The 21,862-nt window shown below is 37.8% G+C and overlaps 1 protein-coding gene across 1 annotated transcript in view; it reads right to left on the reverse strand.

Annotated features, from left to right (window-relative positions):
- Nucleotides 1–21,862, reverse strand: part of rptor (regulatory associated protein of MTOR, complex 1) — a 383,050-nt gene that overhangs the window by 161,829 nt on the left and 199,359 nt on the right. Inside the window, exons 14-17 of the mRNA XM_060844826.1 lie at nucleotides 10,673–10,747; nucleotides 8,199–8,264; nucleotides 6,165–6,356; nucleotides 3,157–3,297 (exon numbers count right to left, since the gene is read on the reverse strand). Coding sequence (XP_060700809.1) covers nucleotides 3,157–3,297; nucleotides 6,165–6,356; nucleotides 8,199–8,264; nucleotides 10,673–10,747 — 474 coding nt within the window. The remainder of the gene's footprint in view (nucleotides 1–3,156; nucleotides 3,298–6,164; nucleotides 6,357–8,198; nucleotides 8,265–10,672; nucleotides 10,748–21,862) is intronic.

Raw genomic sequence — 21,862 nt, forward strand, 5'->3', positions numbered from 1 at the left:
TTCAATGATGTTATCAAATTCAATGTTTTTATACTGTTATTAATTTTTCAAAAGCTGACTTAATTACATAAAACAGAAAGCTCTCCTGCTACCAGCATATTGATGAACAAAACTGATCCTTCATTTTTCAGCTAGGAATTAACAGGGAGAATTTCTAGAAGGGATGGGAAGAGAAAAACATGATTTAGTAAAGGGAACTAATCTAAGAATCATTTACTTTCTATTATGGTCACAGATAAATATACGGTCTTCTGATTGAGAAGACCGCATCTGCAACACAGCAACCAGCTAATATCCGAAAATCAGTAGGTCCCCTGTGATCTTCTGTGGGCGGAAAAGGCTTTTATTGTATTTCAAATCAATATATTGGCATTCATTCTTTTGACGTCACATTTAGTGCAGAACAATGTTTCCTCAAGACCTGCACAATTTCTTCTCTCATCTCTTGAGGACACTGATCTACATTGGAAAGCAATACTACATATGTCATTCAGCTAGCTAGCCTCCAGATGTGAATGTAAACAGTCAAATGGTAATAGAATACAACTGGGGAGAATCACAGTTTAGGCCAACCTGGCACTCACGTAGTGTCCACAGGTGGATTTTGAGTGTGAATTTGCCAAATATCCATCATGCTCAGAAGCCTGGCAGAATTTGCCCTCTTCAGTAACACAGGAGAGGATTGTAAACTTCTGAACATTATCCTGACTGAAATCAGATAATTCAATAAGAACTAGAGCTCAAACTGGCGATCGTTTAGTCCGTATTACTCAAATTCAAATGGCTCATTTACTTAATTTTAATACGGACAAAATTACCTCTCCACCTCAACCTCCCTGCCCAATTGAAGATCTCAGTTTGACATCATAGTGTAGACGTTAATCTTAATCTGTAAATACACTATATTTACACAATTTCGGGTTTTAATTTATAGCAAATTCAACCCTTAAGATGCTGCTGTCAGATTGATAATGCACTGGTATTGATTATGGACTGTTACACAAACCCATGATATAAACACAAACAATTTATTATCAATTTCTAATTTACTTAAAGACATGCACAAATCATTCTACCACCATAACTTTTCTAGTCACTCAACAGATTTTATATGGAAATTCCACGCAGTGTGGCAACCCTGTGTACATTCACTACTGCTTTCATAGTCTAGATTTTGAAAGTCAAATCACTTGACGATATAAAATCTCTCACTCTCTTCACGACCCCTTCCCATCCAAAGGGCAGTTTTATCATCAATTCGTGTTATCCGATGATTTAAAATTTGACCCAGTGGTTCAGGAATTGCTGTAGTGAATATCCTGCACAGGTGAGTTATTAACTCTGTTCAGTAATCGACAACACAGCATCGACATTAATGGATCATCTAGGACTTTGTAATCTTACTTCTCATCCAATAAAATTTAAGGATCCACAAAGTAGAGTGTGTGAGATGGATAAGGAAATAAGTTGAATTAGAATCAAATTAGAAACAGAGAGAGAACCATAGGGAAAGGAGTATGTTAAGAAAGAAATAAAGCTGGAAAAGAAAAGAAACTAAATTACAGGGACAAATTCTGACATTCTAGTTTCATTAGCTCCCAGTTTGGACTTTCAAGATGAGTGTTATATTATCATGAATCATATTTAAAGGATATATACAATATGAATTGCCTGTCCCAAATGGCTGCAGTGAAATGATTTTGCATTAATACAAATCTATTTCAGCATTTTGCGGCTGCAACACAGAGTTGGGAGGCCGACAAAGACACTAATTATTTGGAGTTTTGGCAAGTTAGTCATCGAACGGTACATGGTGTATCCATGTGCTATTAATAGACAGTGTCGTGAAATTACCCTTTTTTTTAGAAAATTGTGTCAGTATGCTCAGTTTATAATTGCAGTTTATTTTTGCAGAAATCTGTTTCTGCAATGCACAATGTTCCAACTACTCCAGATATTTGCAAAGGTAGATATTGGTTATTTCTAAACATTAGACATTGTTTAGACATGTCTAATAATTAGCTTAGATTTTAAATTTAAATTTGTAGACAGGTTTATTCATACACAATTGGTGTTAAAAGCTGCAAAAGTGTTGGAATTGGTAATATCTGAATTCCTCTTACAGAACTTGAAGCATTTCCAAAGAATAAGTAATATTAACCATGATGTAACAAAATGTAAATCATGCAAGAGCTTACACAACATTATTCAGCAAGTTCAATCCACAGCAGAGCATCCAAATCCCAGCTTTGAAAAAGTATTACAACAAATTGTTTTGAAGGTTTGTCATTATCTAATATGATTACCAACTAAACTGTATTAACTTTCTGTTAAAACAAAGGATACTTAGGGTGTTGATAAAATTTGCAATTTTAACAATTCACCTGCAGTTATACAGGAGTAAAGCAAAGCGATGGGATAGACAGGGCTGCTCAAGAGATAGCTGGCATGGGCTTAATGGACTGAATGGCCTTTTTCTGCGCAGTAACAACACTAACTTGATAAGTTCATTTACTTTGGACAATTTTTCCACAGCTAGTCCTAATAACATTGCTGTTCCTTTTCAGTAAATATAGCATCAGCCAACCAAATAGTTTATTCATAATAAATGCTGACTTCAACTTATAACCAAGGAAAACTAAATCCATGTCTGTAAAATTAACCAGGGCGTCAGCTAAACATAACATAGTAAAACTAATATCAGTGACCAGTGCTGCTCCACTTTTTCTTTCCTTCTCAAAAGGTTCAAAGATTGAATGTCTTATTATGGACGGAAAATACATGCAAAAGGTTCTCCCACATTTCTAAATGGATTCCACAAATGTGGAAATTGAACTGACAATTGTAATTTCAGACTGCATCTCTTTACCAAGGCATTGCTGAGCCCAAACAATCTGCTTCCTGTTCATTTGTTCTCTAGCCTCCTTAAAGATTAAGCAACAATTAGCAACAACATTGTAGAGCTTGCATTTATAACATGCTGTCAGTGATCGGGTCTCAAGCATGCCTGCCCCTATCAATACCAAAATGCCTTCAAAGCCAGAGTCAATCCTCTTTCCTAAAATTAAAGTTGTTCCTTTTGACCATTTTAAATGTAATAATTTTTAATCCAGTGTTACAGGATTAGTCAAAAACCATAAGGTACACAACAATTACCTTTCTAACAACAGGGCTCCCATCATTTATGAGTTGGGCCAGCATCATTGCTACATTGTGATCAATAGTAGTGGAATGGTCAGTTCTCTCTGCTGAGTTCCCAACAAATGTGCCCAAGGCAAAGACAGCAGAGCAACGAACCTGCAAAATAAATTGTTTATTAACATTCTGAACAAATTCTTGAAACCAGTCGCTTTAAATTCAGCTATTCATAACATTAGATTTCACATTCGCAGTTTATAAAATGGTCATTTTTGTTTTGCCAGACAACGGAGTATTTGTATCTATTGAATGTTACTGTGCCCAAAATATCACAAGTTTGAACATCAAAGGCAGTATTTGGTGCAACAAAAAATATAGAAAAGTCAATATAATCTCATTCATGCATAACTATTAAAATACAATACAATTCATTAAAGTACGGATAATCACAGAACATTTGTAATAGCATAAGAAACCTTCATAAACAAGCCCCAAATTTTAATATTGAGGTTCCAATACTGGACAGGCAACTGAGATGGCCTCAAATTCCATCACAGTTAATCCAGATACTGAGTTCAATTAATCCAGTGCCAGAAATGATAACAGTTATGACTACGATGTTCTTCAAAATTAAACTGGTTCACTCATGCCTTAGCCAGTCTGGCACACATGATTCTCAGCACATATGTGACTCACTGTCTCAGTTGTAAAAAGCAACATGATGGACAGCTAAATTATGAATCCCAAGAATATAATGTTAAAACAATTTTACCAAGCTCTAAACAAACCAAGTTTAAACAAATTCTTTTTTTTTAAAATCAATGAACAGCAGGCTTCTAACTTGGTTAGAAATTCTTGCTGATTTCATTCAGTGATATAAACTGTCTAAATTCCAACCGATGGTCCAGGTGGAGGTGCGCCATGACAAGAGATAAATTTAATCAGATTTCTCCTTGTTAAATTATTTACTTAAACGTATTTCAGTATTTTTGCTTCTTTATTATTACCCAGCCTTTAAACAACATATCCGATTTAAATTGTCCAATGGAAGAACTTTACACATACATCTCTCAATAGAATACAGAACTGAGACCCCTTTCTTTAGGAATCACATGCTTCCTGTGGGCAGCACGGTGGCACACTGGTTAGCACTGCTGCCTCACAGCGCTTGAGACTCGGGTTCAATTCCCGACTCAGGCGACTGACTGTGTGGAGTTTGCACGTTCTCCCCGTGTCTGCGTGGGTTTCCTCCGGGTGCTCCGGTTTCCTCCCACAGTCCAAAGATGTGCAGGTCAGGTGAATTGGCCATGCTAAATTGCCCGTAGTGTTAGGTAAGGGGTAAATGTAGGGGTTGTAGTGGGTTGCGCTTCGGCGGGTCGGTGTGGATTTGTTGGGCCGAAGGGCCTGTTTCCACACTGTAAGTAATCTAATCTAATCTAATCTAATTGAAATCTCTCATTCTGGAAAGGTAGCAAGTTTGCGCAGTCTGCCAGCAAGTGATAGTATAGAGGGTTCAAGCCTCCCTTGAGAGGTGAAGAATGTCATTTTATCATGTATGCTACCTTTAAATAAGGCATTGAACCATGGCTTCGTAAAAGATCCTGTAGTACTGGTCAAAGGGCTGCCTGGAAGTTCTCTCAGTGGTCCAACCAACATCAATCCCTCGACCAACATCATGACATATCAACTAGTCATCTATCTTGTTGATTGCGAGACATTGTGGCGCAAAGTTGACTGCTGCATTGCTCAACAACAGCAAATACACTTCAAAAGTGCTTTGTTGGTTGTGAAATCCTGAGTCATTAAACATAACGTAAATACAAGTTCATTCTTACCATCGTTGGAATCTACAATTAGTCTCAGGAACACAGAAACCTTTTAGTCACATCCCCATTCTTGATCAGTCATCCTTGTGAACTTGAATACATTAGGATTCTTTTGTACGTGGGATCACATCAACAGATAAATCACCTTGACAATACTTAACAAACCAACAAATGGACTGGTTGGACTGAAAAGTCTGTTTTCGTGCTGTATGACTCTATATCAAATTATAGCTGCCACCTGTTGCTACTACAGCCCATCATGAATTTGTAGTAAAAGAAACAGAGGAACGAAATCTTCCAAATTGCACTGTCACCATAGAAGGCTGGTGACATGTTCTCCCACTTAATCTTAGCCCAGGGGAAAACATCTACTGATGTCACTGATCCTCTGACATCACTGATTTATACAACCTTGGAAAAAGGATTGTAAAATATATTCGAGTGCCAATGAGAGGCCGGCTTGTTAGGTTACAATGTCAAAAGATAGTAAATCTTCATTCAGTACATCCTTGAGGAATTTCCTGTGGGATTATGCTACGTTGTGATTCAGCAGCAGTTGCTACTTCTTTTGCTATAGCAGATGTGATATTTCACATGTATTGACTCCCCATTTGGATCCAATCTAATCCATGTGAAAATCTTGCACCTCGTTCAATTGCAGCAGGTAACAGATTATTAACAGTTAAGTAATTACATGGTATCAGTGACAGAATGGCTTCATTTCACAGCTGTCCGTACACTGCACATTGAAATACTGCTGTTATAAGTACAAAAGTATCAAATTTGATAAACATGAATTGATTCACATCAGGTTCACCTGGAATACAGTCACACACACAAATGTAATCTTCCTGAGAAAACAAATAAACTACAAAAGCAGAAACTGATGGAAAAACTCAGCAGGTCTGGCAGCATCTGTGGAAAGAGAAACAGAATTAACATTTTGAGTCGAGTGACCCTTCTGCAAACCTCTCTCTCAAAGGTTTCTTCAAATATTGGTATGGAAGCACATAAATACCAAACTCTATTTTAGTTCAAATGATTTGTTATAATACATTGCAATTATTCTTAGAGCTGATAACAAAACACAAAATTAAAAGGGCTCACATTATAAGCACTGGGCACTGACGAAAGTTTCTCGTACTAGTTTCTCTTTCGTTACAAATTAATACGCTGTAAGAAGCAACAGGTGTAGTTTACCTCCGGTATAGGATCTGAGAGAAGGCTGTACAATTTCTCATGTGCAATGTCTCTTACACCACACCAACGAGCAGCATCAAAGTTCTGCCAGATACGCCCCAAACAAATAGCCACCCACTGTCGCAGTAAAGGATGGGGATCGTTCAGTTGTTCCAAGCAGATCGCTATTAGATTTCCCTGCAAACAGGCTTCCTACAAAAAAAAATACAAACAATACTCCAAAATGTTTATCCATAAAATACCATGTTCATTTAGAATGGTGGCGTAACATTTGTTTGAATATTCAGGGAGTTTTCACCTAGAATTCTCAAACATGGCATGGTCAAAGTAAGGTATCGATAGGATTGTTGAAATGTTGCAAACCTACTATGGACCCGGCCTTCCTCCTCCCACGTTTTGTGCTGTCAGCATAAATCTACACTAGTTGACCTTTGAAGGTGTCAACAAATTGGATTTTATGCACAACATTCAAATTAAATAAAAATGCAGATTATTTTCTTACTCATCCGCTACTGCATTTGTATGGTATTTTTTCCCAATGTAATGAAGGTGGAATACCTGGGCAAAATGCTTGACAATGGCTGCCAGCTTCATTTAGTGCACTGGGCTTCATCACAAATACAAACAGCGTGACTTGTACTAGGTCAGAACAGGGGAGTGGGGGGCGCGGTTTGATTTAATGCCAATGCTTGGCCTGTGACCAATAACTCTCCAGCAATTATCCTGATCAACAGCATGGGTTTCAGGGATGCACAAGCTCAGGTTTCGATTTTGTGCTGTTAATAACAGTTATCAAATCTCTGAATTTAGTCTATTCAGTCTCTAAATCCTCTGTGTTTAGTGTCTCAAGAATGTAACTCTTCAGCAGATAAAGAAACTTTGTTGCTCGAGAGAATCAAAATTCAGAAAACAAACAAACACCACTATGCCACGGGAATTTGAAAAGAAATCGTAATTTCTATTGGAATCAGGTAGAGGTGCAATTTTCAGGTTTTTTCAAAGAAAAGTACTCGAGGGTAGTGAGAACCAAATTTACTAACATACAGGATAATTAATGGGGTACATATTTCAAAATCTATTCACTAAATCAAAGTCCGTATTTAGAAATTTATAGAATTCATGAGGTCCATATCCAAGAACCTATGGGGTAATGACATCTACCTTTTGAAAGGAACCGACCTCCAACTCCTCCTAACATGTGGAAGGTCTTTTTTACTCCCTGTATCTTACAGGCAAAACATAAAACAAGAAAAGGAAGGAAACAAACAGCAGCAGTACCCAGCAAAACCTTGAGACTAAAGCTTTAGGAGGTGAAGATGGACATGGAACCAGATTCCTTGCTGGCATATTGAAACTCTGACTATTTCTTGTTCCAAAGAATGGTCAGTTTGGACAAAGGATGAAAGAGACAAATTTATTTCTGCTGGTACTTTAGTTAAGAACAATTGAAGCTACTGCGTGATTTTCTTTTATGAAGGCAGATGGACCTCCAACAATGTGCTAAATTAAAGGCAAGTTTTCAGATCAAGGGGGTAAAAAGCAACAACTCAGAGTTGCAGATCTACTAGAAATTGAGTGGGTTCTTAAAACAGTAGACCAAAACAGACATATCTATTACAAATTTTACCTTGGTGTGCATAGGATCCCTTGACATGGGTGTGAAGATTATATCCAGAGTCCATTTTATTAAGAGGCAGGATGCAGTGGAAAGGGTCAGGAAAGATGTTGAGGTAAAATGATGTTTTTAATGGACTTGTGTCAAATTTTAATTCTAAGAGACAGTCTGAGAGAGGATGTCCATTTAGTTTTGAAAAGTAAGCTTACAATTTTACCAAAGGAAAGTTTGAAATTGGGTGAAATCTTTTTTTCTCTAAAATGAATGACAAATAACAAATGCAACAAACATAGAAAATCATCAACTCTAAAGGAAAAACCTTAGTTAATTTTCTCTTCATTTGTTAAGAGCTGCATTAGTATATTTAAACATAGAAATATTACATGTAGATTTAAATGTAAATATAAAATGCTGCTTACCTGTCCTGTATTATAATTATTAACGATGACAGCTAAAATAAAGGCAGCCATTGTTCGGTGTTCAGCCTGAACAAAACAAAAACCTCAAATTAGCACAGTCACATAAAGCAATGGTGAAATTCAGCGTAGAACACCAAAGGTTCTGTATGAACATAAGAAATAGAAATAAGGTTGTTTTGACCTTGCCGAGCTATCAGAACATAGAATACTACAGCACAGTACAGGCCCTTCAGCCCTTGATGTTCTACCAACCTGTGGAACATAACTGAAGCTCATCTATCCTACACTATTCCATTTTCATCTATATGTTTATCGAATAACCACTTCAATGTCCTTAAAAGTTGGCAAGTCTACCACTGTGGCAGGCAGTGTGTTCCACAGCCCTACTACTCTCCGAGTTAAGAAACTACCTCTGAATTCTGTCCTATGTCTATCACCCCTCAATTTAAAGCTATATCCCCCTTGTGCTAGCCATCACTATGAGGAAAAAGGCTCTCGCTGTGTAACCTATCTAACCCTCTGACTCATTATGATCACGTCTGATCTTTTACCACAGCTCCAGCTTTCAACAAAACCCTTTATCCCCCAATTCCCTTAATGCCCAACTACTTAATCTGTGTATTTAATGGAGTTAACGACTGAGCATCTGCAGCACTCTGCCCAAGGGAATCCCAAATACAAAGAAATTTCTCTTCATCAAAATAGCTGGCCACTTATTTAAAGACTGATTCCCAGTTCTGGACTCCCCAGCAATAGAAAACTGCCTACAAAAACACATTTATTGTTTTCATGTTATTAATTATACTTCTGCCCCAATGTTAGTATTTCACGTCCAGTTTGCTTATGGGAAATGCTTACACAGACCTGCAATAACACAATTAGGCCAACAGAAGTACTGTCACTCCTCAGTAACTTCAACCAACTCTGCTTCTCAAGTTACCATTTATTCTGCTACTTAACTATTAATAATAGCACATTAACCTCTCAGTGATGCTGTGGATGCCTCCAAATACAAGTTGTGGCAGCATTAAGCTGTTTGAACATGCAATGTTTAGGCAATTAAATCATGGTTGATGTGTATGTCCACTTAATTTATTTGTCTTTATTCTATATCCTACAATATCTTTGTTCAACAAATTCTACAAATCTTCAAAATGCAGTCGTCTTAGCATCATTTGATTATTTTCAGGTTTCCATCACCCTCTGTGTATAAAAGAAAAAGCTTAAGTGGCCTAACTCTAATTCAGAATTCTCGCTCTGAAAAACCCCAGCAGGGGAAATAGCTCCTCTATCTACTTTACTGAAGCCCTTTAGCATTTTGATTTGTCGGAGCCAGTGTTGGACTGAGGTGGACAAAGTTAAAAGTCACACAACACGAAGTTATAGTCCAACAGGTTTATATGGAAACACTACCTTTCGGATTACTGCTTCTTCATCAGGTTGTTGTGAAGTATAAGATTTGCTATAAATTCTGTGTCCTCGGACCTTATACTCCACAATCCCCTGATGAAGGAGTGGCACTCCAAAAGCTAGTGCTTCCAAATAAACCTGTTGGACCAAAACCTGGTGTTGTGAGATTTTTAACTTTAGCGTTATAAGCACCTCAACAGGGTCACCTCTCAAACTTCGAAATTCAAGAGGACACAAACTATGTTCATATAAATTGTCCTCATAATTTAACAATTTAAGCCACATTTTGCAACATTCTGGTATCTGTACATTAACTATGAATCTACATAATGCCTAATCATTTTTTTCCACTGTAGACCTGTGTTCTCTCAATGAATTTATTAAAATTTGCTTTTCTCATATCTAAGGTGGGTGAATAGTTCAGACTGACATTCTCATGCAGTGATGAATGGATGCTACACTGTTGGATGGGGCAGCTTTTAGATGAAAGATTAAACTGAGGCCTCCTTTATTCACTGAGGTAAATCTAAAGGATCCTATAGCACAACTGGCAAAAGGAAAGAGCAGGATATTCTGTCCTTCTCAACATTTATACCAGGACCAACACTGCTCGAAGCAGATTCTTTAATTATTTCACTTATTTATAATTTATTGCACCATGTTTTGCAGAAATTAACTAAAATCGCTTACATAACATTTCAACATGATCCATTGTCTGTGAAGACCTTTTGGACCATCATGAAACAGCAAAAGGCACAGTATAAAATTGAGTTTTTTCTTTTTCTTACCACTACTTTGGATTTATTCAAAATTATTCAAATCCCTATCCAACAGCTAATTTTCATTCTGTTTTGAATAAATTACAATTTCTTTCCTCTTCAGACTTGATCTTTTGAACATGTCCTGCTGCTACACTTTAAATTTGATGTTATTGTTGCACAATAGACAATTTCTGCAAAATTAAATAGGCAGCATTCTTTGCTTCTTAGTGCTAATTCTCCCTAGAAAGTTTCAATTAAGAAAAAAAGAAAGTAATACTTTTCAACATATAGATAAAAACTCACTGGCATGTATGGATCTGCCAAAACGGAAAGGAAATATTTGTGACCATTGTCCTTCACCAAGTCAGCTTGGCAAGACTGAAAAATAAAAAAATGTACGCTGTGTTATTGGGTATAGACACAAAACAGCACTAGTTTGACAAAGCTATTGCTTGATTATAATCATAACCAGTTATTAAGATCTCCCTTTATACATGGTGGGAATGCGATGCACAAACCATTTAATAGTTTTCTTTTTAAGTGAAAGGCTTGACTGCCCAAGTGGAAGAAAAAACACAAGTATTTATATTTTGGAAGGTTATTAGTACCCATGACTATTGTTTTTAAAAAATCTGATAATTGACACTATTGCAATTTTGACAAGCTATAGGATTCACATCATAATAACCTCGTAATAACCTATATTGTTAACTAATGCAATAACTAGTGAAATGAAGTTAAAATAAATATTAGGCAACATTTATCATGATTATCACATCAAACTATTTGAAGTTATTTGCTTAGAATTTTAGGTCATTATTGCACTGAGATATAACAAGGTTCAAGCCACTGTCACAATGGGCACAGTGTAAAAACACAATTACCTTGAATGTGTGCCTTATTAAAGGAGCTCAGAGAATTGACTTTGAACTTCATTTAGATCCCACATCACTGGATGTACATATTTCAAATTCTTGAACTTCATTACTTATTTAACAAAAAGTAGTATGAAATGTTTAAACTATGAAGCTGAGGACTAGAGATGCAAGACTTTTGTTCAAATTTGTTAAGGTCCTACTCCTGAAAATTAAAAGTGCAGGATTGAGTTATTCTAATTAAGCAAATTTGAAATTAAATTATATGCTATTCAACTGCGGTTAGTCTTAAAACACTTTGGTGAGGAAGAATAGCCACATGACCACAGTCAAAAGGTTTAAGGTTTTATAGCAGTATTTATGGTCCAAGCTAACAAAATGAAAATGCTAATTAGCTTTTACTTAATGGCCCAACAATGTTATATTTTAGTGTTGCAATTTAAAATGATAGACGAATGCATATTAACTTTGTTTAGTTATTTTGAACTTTACATATTGTGCTGTACCTTGTAATGGCACCTTGTTATTTCAGTGCAGTCTTGAATTTAACTTTGTTAACTTAACTCGTATCAACAGTTGTTAAGGAGTCATTCAGGTTTTTTTTGGTAAAAGATATTGATAGACCTTGACTTTCCACAGCCCTTAGTTTTCCAGTTGGAACATTCAGGATAATATAAAATCATTAGTGCATAAAACTACATATTTTCAAAGCTATAAGTTACTCTAATGATGCCAGATTTTATTATAGTTTACTGACCTTTTACACCTCTAAGAGAGATAAAAGAAATTGATATTTCAGGAAAAATCAGGAGATAGTACAATGAGAATCAGTGGGATTACCATCACTTTTAAAAGTGTGTCTGCCCTTTGTGCATGGCAAGAATACAGACCATATTTGCCCACCATGGACAACAGCTCAATGCTAACATCATGTTGGTTAATAACATACATAAACAACAACATAGTTTATAAAAGGTGAAGCACTTTTCTGAAATCTGAAATAGGAGGAGTGTTGGAGAGACTAAGCAGGTCTGGCAGCATCTGTTAACTTCTGTACCTCTATTTTGTAGAGCCCTCAAACTAAAGGTAACATTCAAAAGTGCTTCATATAAAACAAATGCTATACTAAGCCAAATAGAGAGATATTAGGCCAGAAGACCAAAAGCTTGATAAAAATAGCAGGCATTAAGAATGGGGAGGTAATGGCCTAGTAGTATTATCACTGGACTGTTAACTTAGAGACCCAGGTAATGTTCTGGGGGACTGGTTTCGAATCCTACCACAGCAGATGGTGTAAGTTAAATTCAATAACAGTCCAGAATTAAGCATCTAACGATGACCACAAATCCATTCCTGACTGTCAGGGAAAACCCATCTGGTTCACTAAAGTCCTTTAGAGGGAAACTGCTATCCTTACCTGGTCTGGCCTACATGCCACTCCAGACCCACAGCAATGTGGCCGGCTCTTTTGACCAAAGGGTCTGTTTCCATGCTGTATATCTGTATAACTTTATCTATAGGGAGAGGATGAATAGGTTGGGGCTGTCTTCCCTGGAGCATCGGAAGCTGAGACCTCAGAGGTTTGTAGGGCGAATAGACAAGGCATTTTCCCTGGAGTGGGGGAAGTCCAGAACTAGAGGGCTTAGGGTAAGGGGAAAAATTTAAAATGGACCTTAGGGGCACCTTTTTCAGTCAGACGGTGGTCCGTGTGTGGAATGAGCTACCAGAGGAAGTGGTGGAGGCTGGTACAATTACAGCATTTAATAGCCATCTGGATGGGTATATGAATAGGAAGGGTTGAGAGGCATATGGACCGGGCGCTGCGACTACATTAGGTAAGAATATCTGATCAGCAGGGATAAGTTGGACTGAAGGGTCCGTTTCCGTGCTGTACATCTCAACGACTCTAACTGTCATAAAGGAGATGAGAGGGATGGTGGGTTAGAAATTCAGAGGTTGCGGACGAGGAAGCCAAACATGATCCAACTGAAATTATGATGTGAAATGCACAAGAGGCCCAGAACTAGAAGAAAGCAGGAATCTTAAGAGAGTTGGAGGAGATACAGAAATAGGGAGGGCAGGGTTTATTTCTAAAAGGGAGGAGTTTGAAAACAAGAATACGAATTCTAAAACTAAAACATTGCTTGACTAGAAGCTAATGTAGGTCAGTAACCGCAGGCATGGATAGGAGAATGGGACTTTGATGCACGTTGGCAAGAGCTCTGGATGGCCTCAAGAGTGAAGAACAGACAAAAGTGCAACAGGAAAGTCCAGCCTACAGGCAATTATGTCAGAAATAAGGTTTCAGGTGACAAGATGTGACAGGTGCATAGCTGAAAACAAATGGAGGTAGAAATAGGCTTTTCTAGAGGTGACCTGAATCAATCAGAAGCTCACCTTAGGATAAAATGCAAAACCAAGATTGTGAATAACTTGTTTAACCTTTGATTGTTGTCAGGGTGAGAGACAGATTTGATTGATCGAGAACAGAGTTTGGAGTGGAGCCAAAACACAGGCTTTACTCTTCCCGATATTTAACTGGAGACAAGTTTCTGCTCATCCAGTACTTGATGCTTCATGAGTAGTCAGATATTTTAGCACAAAGGAGTTTTCAAGAGAGGTGGTAATGAACGAAGTAGAGCTAGATGCCCTCACAGTGCATAGGAAAACTTATTCCATGTCTTTGGAGATGTCACCAAGCCACAGCACATACAGGAGAAATAGAAGTTTGTTTTTTTTGGGGGGGGCGCGACAGCGGCGGCGGGTGCAGGGAATCCAGGATTGATCCTTGAAGAAACACCAGAGTTAAATGTGCAGGAGCATACAGACGCCGAGAGAAACAAATGAAAAGGACTTCACATCTCCCTCTTTTACCAGCTAAAAATATCAAATATTGGCCATTTTTACTTCAAAACTAAATAAAGAATAACACAACAAACTGCTACTTCCTATTATAAAGCAATACGGCCTAAACCAAAGGTGAGAATGCGATGAACATTAGAGAGACAAATTGTGCAATCTAGATTAATTAGCACTTGAGGGAAAATTTAGATCTCATGCAAAAATTGCCCTTAGCATCCAATGTGCCACAGAGCTCAAAAATGTTACTAAAATTGAGAAGTTATATTTCAAATTAAGAATTAAAATTAGATTACTACAGTGTGGGAACAGGTCATTTGGCTCAACCAGTCCACACCAATCCTCTAAAGAGTAACCCACCCAGACCCATTCCTCTCTGACTAATGCACCTGACACTACAGGCAATTTAGCATGGCCAATCCACCTGACCCATACATCTTTGGATTGTGGGAGGAAACCAGAGCAACTGGAGGAAACCCACGCAGACATGGGGAGAACGTGCAAACTCCACACAGACAGTCGCCTGAGGCCGGAATTGAACTTGGGTCACTGGCGCTGAGAAACTGTAGTGCTAACCACTGAGCCATTGTGCTGACACTGAATATTTACTTCTGTTTTTAATCTTCAAAATGCAATTTTGGATAGGATGATTGTACTGGGGATTATGCTAAACACTATAAATACAAGGTTATGGTCAAACAAGGTCGTGATTAGTTTAACAAAAATTCAAACTTTCCTTTAAAAATAGATCATCTAAGGTTTACATACAAATAACATAAGAAAGACTGAGCAATTTTGTTTTGTACTTTGGCATATTTTCTCTATTGTTAGCTCCTTCATTTCCTTGTTCCCCTAATCCCCAGAATTACATATCTTGAGAGTACGATTAAAATAGTTGGGATGCTTTTACGTGGGAGCTTCCATGCTCCCAGTTTCATTCAATAGGTGAAGGCTTAATTCTGTGTTTTTTTTAAAACAGAAGGTCTTCCTCACACAATGCCATGGGAGACAGTTAAATGTTAATTGAATGCAACAGAGACCAGTAAAAGAAATTCTCAATTTAGAGAAATGAAATCATATTCTGGACACCTGAAGACTCTTGACAGATTTAGGTTCTTCAGGTGAATGCTAATGACTTGTAGAAGTTATCCTCAATGGGAACACCTTAAAATATGCTTCAAAGTCTCATTATTTCAAATAGAAAGTCTCAAAACAATCTCAAAAGGTGAAAATGAAATTGAATTTAACTATTGGAAACTCCACTTAATGTAACATATCATCTGGTTTTCAAGAGTCACACAAAGTCAACAATCAATAATCCAGCCCACTTCATTACTTTAAGAGAGGAACTAAATATTACTGAAGTGGACAAAGACTGTAGAAAGCTGCAGCATCAATGGGTTTGTGAATCAATGTGGGGTGTTGACTGAGGGGCATCAAAAGTCAACTCCCCTACCCTTCCTCAAAATAGTGCTGTTTACATCAACCTGACAGACAAGGGTAGATAAGACCTTAACATTTCATCTGAAAGGAAGAAAGCACCTGAGTGTGCATTATCCCTCAGAATTGCACTATCACAACTTTTAGTCCTCAAGACTGATAAGGAGACTTAGAACACTTAGATTTTTTTGATCTAGAAGTAAGTGTGCTATCAACTCAGCCAGAGCTGAAAATGTGTTGCTGGAAAAGCGCAGCAGGTCAGGCAGCATCCAAGGAACAGGAAATTCAACGTTTTGGGCATAAGCCCTTCATCAGGAATGAGGAAAGTGTGTCCAACAGGCTAAGATAAAAGGTAGGGAGGAGGGACTTGGGGGAGGGGCGATGGAGATGTGATAGGTGGAAGGAGGTCAAGGTGAGGGTGATAGGCCGGAGTGGGGTGGGGGGCGGAGAGGTCAGGAAGAAGATTGCAGGTTAGCAAGGCGGTGCTGAGTTCAAGGGATTCGACTGAGACAAGGTGGGGGGAGGGGAAATGAGGAAACTGGAGAAATCTGAGTTCATCCCTTGTGGTTGGAGGGTTCCCAGGCGGAAGATGAGGCGCTCTTCCTCCAACCGTCGTTTTGTTATGGTCTGGCGGTGGAGGAGTCCAAGGACCTGCATGTCCTTGGTGGAGTGGGAGGGGGAGTTGAAGTGTTGAGCCACGGGGTGGTTGGGAACTCAGATTTCTCCAGTTTCCTCATTTCCCCTCCCCCCACCTTGTCTCAGTCGAATCCCTTGAACTCAGCACCGCCTTGCTAACCTGCAATCTTCTTCCTGACCTCTCCGCCCCCACCCCACTCTGGCCTATCACCCTCACCTTGACCTCCTTCCACCTATCACATCTCCATCGCCCCTCCCCCAAGTCCCTCCTCCCTACCTTTTATCTTAGCCTGCTGGACACACTTTCCTCATTCCTGATGAAGGGCTTATGCCCGAAACATTGAATTTCCTGTTCCTTGGATGCTGCCTGACCTGCTGTGCTTTTCCAGCAACACATTTTCAGCTCTGATACTCCAGCATCTGCAGACCTCACTTTCTCCTCGAAGATATGAACTCAGCCAGGCCAAGCTCCAAAGGAGAGAGCAAGAAATGGTGCGTAAAATACAACAGAAAGCTTACTGGGTCAGGAAATCATAGCGCTATGCTCATCAGTTAGTGGGAAGTGCCAATACTTCTGTCAGGTAGCAGTGGCACAGGTCATCACCGTAAAAAGAAAAACAAGCAGGGCTCAGTTCTCTTCCAGAGATGCACTGTAGGACATTGTATAGAAATATCATTCAACATGCTCAATCAATTTGATTCAAAATGCAGCTTCATATATAAGCAATTTTGTATTTAAAATGCTGCTTCAATATAAGCAGTTTTGAATGCAGATTATTGTGAAAAGCTGAAAAATGTGTTGCTGGAAAAGCGCAGGTCAGGCAGCATCCAAGGAACAGGAGAATCTCCTGCTCCTTGGATGCTGTCTGACCTGCTGCATATTTCTAGCAACACATTTTTCAGCTCTGATCTCACATTTGCAGTCCTCACTTTCTCCTTATTGTGAAAAACAACAAGAAAGCTTTAGTGCATGATTCCAATCTAATCTCAAGTGCACAAAAGCCAAATTATTGGAAGACATAGTGCATCACATCATTTTGAACACAAGTCAGTAGCAGTACAATTACAGTGTGCTGCATAGCTTTATTTTAAGACTGGCTGAGTGACCTACTGTACACTTTTGGACTTCATATTTTCAGTTATTTAAATGTAGGAGCAAAAGTTGCTGCCCCCTCTCACAATGTTATTCTAAGTTAGTCTGATTCGCAGAGGAAAGTACTACTCGACACGCATTGCAGCGGGGGATACCAGCTTCAGATTAGTAACTGCAGCTGAAGTGAACCAAGGGCATGACTTATTGACACCAGTATGAACAAAATATATAAAGCACCTGCATCATCCAAATTCAGACCTAATGCATTATTTAAATAGCTAGGAGATTTCTGCTGCCTGGAGAAAAAATACATTCAAGCAACACTACTTGCCCTTTGAGCTTCTTTATCATAATCAGAATTCTCAGACTTAAGTTCAGCAGATTTTAAGTAATGGTAGGCTTTTAATACAAAATTAAAGAAAGACATTGTTTTAGGGATTTGTGGTGTACTCTCCAATCTCTTTATCCTTGAGATGAATGTTGGCAATATGAAACATTTAAAATAATGTTAATTTGCTAGGTATTGTCAAAAAGAACCGGAAGAAAAAGAAATTCATGTTTCATGCCATGCTGAAGTATTTCCTGATTTCAAGCACTCAATCACATCCCAGTGGAAAAATGCAAACTGCCCCAGTGTCCAAGAACACTGGTAGCTAAAAATCCAAGAGATGTGCAACTGCACAACGGGGTCAACTTCATTTTAAAATGAAGTTCTCTCTTTTCCTTTCAGTAAACAATCTGTTCACAAATGCTTGCCGCCTCCTCTGAAGCACTTGAGAGATCAGGAATTGTGCAAAACCAACAGCAAAAACTACTGCTTAACCACTCCAGGGAACAGAGGCAGATTGCCAACAATATGCTGCGATTACTTGGGGAGTGCAGCAGCATGCTACTGGCCAAAGTATATGGAGTTTATTCAGTGCAACTTTAATAATGATACAAGACTTCAAAGTGGGAAGATTCTTCATTCCCAAAATGGATCTCTATCTCGATATGATTTGGAGATGCCAGGTGTTGGACTGGGGTGTACAAAGTTAAAAATCTAGATAGTTAAAAATCACACAACACCAGGATATAGTCCAACAGGTTTAATTGGAAGCACTAGCTTTTGGAGCGACGCTCCTTCATCAGCAGCGCTCTGAAAGCTAGTGCTTCCAATTAAACCTATTGGACTATATCCTGATGTTGTGTGATTTTTAACTATCTAAGATAGTAATAGTCAATGTTAAATGTTAATTTACTTGCACATGGTTTATTGCTTTTCCTAAAGATAACATTAGTTTCACTTTAACACCTTGTACAAGTCTGTAATTCTAGCTACAAATTAACAACCAGAAACCTGGATATATATCAGGGTGCCAGCCTTTCATGATGTGACTGGAATTACATACATGCTATAAGGCATTTCCCTTCTCATACTGACTATGACAAAATTCCCCATTTGGAAACTAAGTACAAAATACAACAAAGGTCACTGTGACAGTTTGCATAAATTCTGGGACAAATTAAAATAGACTGAACTTCATTTCATCTTTGGCATGTGGACCAATCATAATACAAATGAACATGAGAGGATAGCATTTTAATATCTCTAAGTGACTTTTCTAGGACAGAGAGCATTTTCCATTTTAGCAATTGATTACATTAGGTATAATAGCCTCCATGGCAAGTGTTTGAAGTTAGCAGCCTGCTGTCTTGGTTTATATCCAGTTTTGACAGGCTTTTATTGACTTGGACTATTATGCACACTTGCAAAATTTGAGTAAACCACAGACTTTATGATAATTTAAACTGCACTGTCATGCCTACAATATTGGCATAAATAGATGGAAAACAAAATGAAACTTGACCCCTAACTCACTGCAATTATTGACATACGATAGAAAAAAAAACAACTGCTTTAGCACAATTTTCACACATCCATTTGATAATGAAGTTATTGCACTAAAACATGGCATCTGCCAGGTTCCAGCAGCTGAGCTTCCCAAGAAAACTATGGAAAAGGCCTCAAAGCAAAATCAGTGCAATGATGTTAATTTGGTAATCCTGATAAAAATGAATACCTGTTGTTATCACAGTAAGTGTTTTAATTTATTTTAGTATATTCAAAAATGATCTTAAAATAATTGCCCAATTCTCTTCTGCTCTCAAAACAAAGACTGTAGTATTTCCTTATAAAGGGCAGAAAAAAAGGGTGATATACAACATGGATATGGAACTTAAAAATATGCACATTGATTGTATTATATTTTTCAATTTTAATAAATTAATTAGAATGTGTTACAATATAGTAAGATGAAGAATTGTAGAAATACCATTTTGCTAGACCAAGTTTTATCCTGGTTGATATAATCATAGACAGTAAATCTCTGCAATCAAATCAGACAAAATGACACTGCGTCACTCAACTTGAGCTGCAGTGATATTAAATTTTATTTTACTGCACGCTTCAAAAACAATTATGTACAAAATTAACACTTGTGACTTGATACAAGCACTATGGCTTTTCTGTACTGATGTTTATTAATTATGAATAGAGTATTCACTAGGAGGTAACTAATGACTGGGTAAATGTGAAGTTATCAAATTGCCAATCTTTTAGTGCAAGCTTAAAATGAAGCATTTGTCAGAATTAACATTCCCCAATGTCAACCTGGCAACAACAAACCAATATAGCCACCTGACCAACATTCCTGTAATGGAAGGCATGATGGGCATAACATCATGAAATGGGAAAATAAAGGCATTTAAGCTTTTATTTATATTTGATTTGTTTTTTGCTTTAAAAATTGTTCACTACATAAGGATATTTTATCCAAACAATGAGTAAAAGGTTTGTTCATGCCAAAGTAATCACATCACTTTCAGCAATCTAATAATACGTTTTAAGCAGCAATCTCCATAATATGCAATAAGATCAAGTTCAGGCAGCTCAATATTATTTTCACAAAAAATAATTTTAACTACATTATCTCAAAAAAAATTTCTAATGCCTTCATGCATCCATTTAGTAATTGTCTAAAAATATCGTCAATCATAGATACATCAATAGGGACCATTTTAAATGTCAGCTGAATAGTTAAGGTCACACAATAGGACTAAAAGGTAAATTATTTGGAAATTGAATAAATTAACTTTAGGGGTAAGTGCTTACAATAAAAAATACTTCTTCACTCAAAAATGCCATTCACTCCAGTACAGGTTTCCAAAATGGTTGACCAAGTGCATTAGTCAGGAGTAAATGTAGGGAAATAATTCTGCTTGGACTTGTTGGGCTGAAGAGCCTATTTTCACACTGTAGGAAATCTAATCTAATCTACCCTAATGTAATTTCTAATTAGCAAGTATAAATGATTGATTAATACCATATAAAGACAAATTATTAATACAATCTGCAGCAGATATTGATCTGAAATGTTAGCTGGGGAGTAGCAAATGCGTTACTCCTTGAAAATGATGTTTGTAAGTTCAGGTTGTAAGTCTGCTCACTGAGCTGGAAGGTTGTTCTCAGACATTTTGTCACCATGCTAGGTAACATTATCAGTGAGTCTCCGTTGGTGTACTGTCCCACTTTCTATTTACCTCTCTCAGCCTGTTGTGGGGGTGATATATCACTTCTGGTTCTTTCCGGTACATTTCACACTTTATTGAATACAGTGAAGGGAAGGTGATTGTGCAGTGGTAATGTCATTGGATTGGGCATCCAGACCTTAGACTAATGTTCTGTGGACATTCAACAAAATTAAAAAAAATAAATAATAAGGTAACCTAATAGCGATCCTGTAACTACTATCAATTGTTGTAAAAACTCATCTAATGCCTTTTAGAGAAGGAATTCTGCCATCCTTACCTAGTCTGGCATATATGCTTAACTCCAGACCCACAGCAATGTGGTTGACACTTAACTACCTTCAGAGCAATTAGGGATGGACAATAAATGTTGGCCTGGCCAGAAACACCCAAACCTGTGAACAAATCTTGAAAAAGTAGATAATGATTCAGTTCACAACTCAAGTAGTTCAACTTTTAAATAAAAAAAGGGAAAAATAAGACTGCAACAATTGTGTGAGGTAACTTCAACAATCTTCAGTCCTGTCACACTTCCTTCATTGGTTTTTCTTTAGACTCAACACCCAGCTCTCTTTTTATGAGAGTTGATGATAGCTCATGGTCTGAGGAACCCAAAATCCACAGGCTGGCTGACAGGTGGCTGGATGTCATCAGCACACATATGAAGGCTGACAGCATGTCTGCAGATGTTATCACCCAGAAGAAGCATGTGGGAGGTGGGGAGGATGTCAAGAATACATCCTTGGAGGTATTCCAGAGATGTTGGTGGTGTTTTGTTTTTAAAGAAATAAGTCATTTATAAATGTCAGTTATAATAAGGCATGTAAGAAGTGCAAGCACTGAGTTGAAGAATGGAAGAGAGCTGATGGAGTAGAATAAATTTTTAGTATCAATCTAATGCTGAAAGTGGGCAAAGAGAGTGTTCTGATGAAAGGTCACTCGACTCAAAACGTTAACAGGTGCTGCTAGACTTGATGAGTTTCTCCAGCATTTTCAAGGAGTTTTTGTCTCAAGGAGTGT

This window comes from Hemiscyllium ocellatum, chromosome 25 (genome assembly GCF_020745735.1).
Source record: "Hemiscyllium ocellatum isolate sHemOce1 chromosome 25, sHemOce1.pat.X.cur, whole genome shotgun sequence".
Classification (NCBI taxonomy): Eukaryota; Metazoa; Chordata; class Chondrichthyes; order Orectolobiformes; family Hemiscylliidae; genus Hemiscyllium; species Hemiscyllium ocellatum.